Below are 1661 nucleotides of genomic sequence, written 5' to 3' on the forward strand. Positions count from 1 at the left end.
AGCTTGGGCTAAATTCAGTCTAAAAATTTAATTCCAAGTGTTGCTACTTATTTCTTTTCTAGCGATAGTTCACTTGTGTTAGTAATTTTTCTGTATATATCGCTTAGTAGAGGACTTACCACCCTCTTCTTCTTGATTTATCTAGAATAAAATGCCTCTAAGGAAGAGACCCAATAGAAAGAACAACAATCCCCCGATAGATTTGACGTCGCCACCTCCTCAGTATGACCCAACTGTCTTCTAAGCGGCTGTGACAGCCGCTGTGGCTGCTGCAATGTCTCAAATCAATGCTGGTGGCAAAAGTGGGGCGGGTAGTGGTATCCCAACGTCCAATCTCGGTGACAGCCATGGTCACACCAAGGAATGTACATATAAGGACTTTTTGAATTCTAAGTCACGGTCCTTCGATGGAACTGGAGGTGTCATTGCCTTGACTCGATGGTTTGAGAAGACAAAGTCAATCTTTGAGATATGTGCTTGCCCAGAAGACAACAAGGTGAAGTTTGCAGCATGCATCTTCACCGACAGAGCGCTAACTTGGTGGAATGGCCAAGTCAAATCCCTAACTCTTCCGGTGGCTAATGCCATGAGTTGGGAGGATCTAAAAGAACTAATGCTCACTGAGTACTGTCCACGAGGCGAGATGCAGAAGCTAGAGGAGGAACTCTGGAATTTAAAGATGAAAGGCTCCGACATTACTACCTACACTGAGAGGTTCAGTGATCTATCTCTTCTCTGCCCGGGAATGGTCACCCCGAAGAGCAGGAAAGTAGAAAGATTCATATGGGGATTGACGACCCAACTCAAGGTAATGTCCTGGCTACAAGACCGCTGACGTTTGATAGTGCCAAATAGTTGGCGCAGACTTTGATTAATCATGGAGGTCGCCAGGATGCCATGCCATCCACCAACAAACCACCTAAGGAGAGTGGTGGAAAGAAAAAGTTCTGGAATAAGTGCAATGGCAAGTCTTCGCAAGAACTCTCCAAGAAACAACAAGTAGTGGATGTGCATGCCGCTACTACTCCTGCCGCTACCTCCACAACTCAAACACCTGCCAGTAGATATGCTGGTATCCTCCCAAGGTGCGACAGGTGTAACTTCGATCATCACGGGCCGTGCCGTGAAATGTTGTGCAATAGCTATGGCAAAAAGGGGCAAACAGCTTGCTTTTGCATAACACCAGCCCAACTAACCAATCAGGCTCCTGGAGCGGGAGTTGGTAACCCTGCTATAGATGTGGTGAAACCGGGCACTTCAAGAGAAACTGCCCAAAGGAAACAACTGGCAACACGGGGAGAGTGCTATTTATGTGCCAGGAGGAGGCTATCACAGACCCCACCATAGTAACGGTTACGTTGCTCCTTGACAACTCTCATGCATGCATCCTTTTTGATTCTAGTATGGAGAGAAGTTTTGCTAGTCATGAATTTAAGCATTCACTCAACCATAAATCCCAACCTTTTACCGAAACATTTATCGTCGAGATGGCTAACGGTAAGAAAGGGAGCAATAACAACATATTCATAGGTTGTACCCTTACCCTAAATGATTACTCCTTTCCAATCGACTTCATGCCAGTTACCATAAAAAGCTTTGATGTCATTATCGACATGGACTGGTTAAGTCTTCATTGTGCTGATATCCTCTGTTTTGAGAAA

General features: G+C 45.3%; 1 protein-coding gene across 1 annotated transcript; it reads left to right on the plus strand.

Annotated features, from left to right (window-relative positions):
- Nucleotides 1-274: 274 nt before the first annotated feature.
- On the plus strand, nt 275-1347 carry LOC111882448 (uncharacterized). Its single transcript, XM_052771146.1, has 2 exons — nt 275-808; nt 892-1347. Exons 1-2 carry the CDS (start codon nt 275-277, stop codon nt 1345-1347), a joined length of 990 nt encoding a protein of 329 aa, XP_052627106.1.
- The last annotated feature ends 314 nt before the right edge of the window (nt 1348-1661 follow it).

This window comes from Lactuca sativa, chromosome 4, assembly GCF_002870075.4.
Source record: "Lactuca sativa cultivar Salinas chromosome 4, Lsat_Salinas_v11, whole genome shotgun sequence".
Classification (NCBI taxonomy): Eukaryota; Viridiplantae; Streptophyta; class Magnoliopsida; order Asterales; family Asteraceae; genus Lactuca; species Lactuca sativa.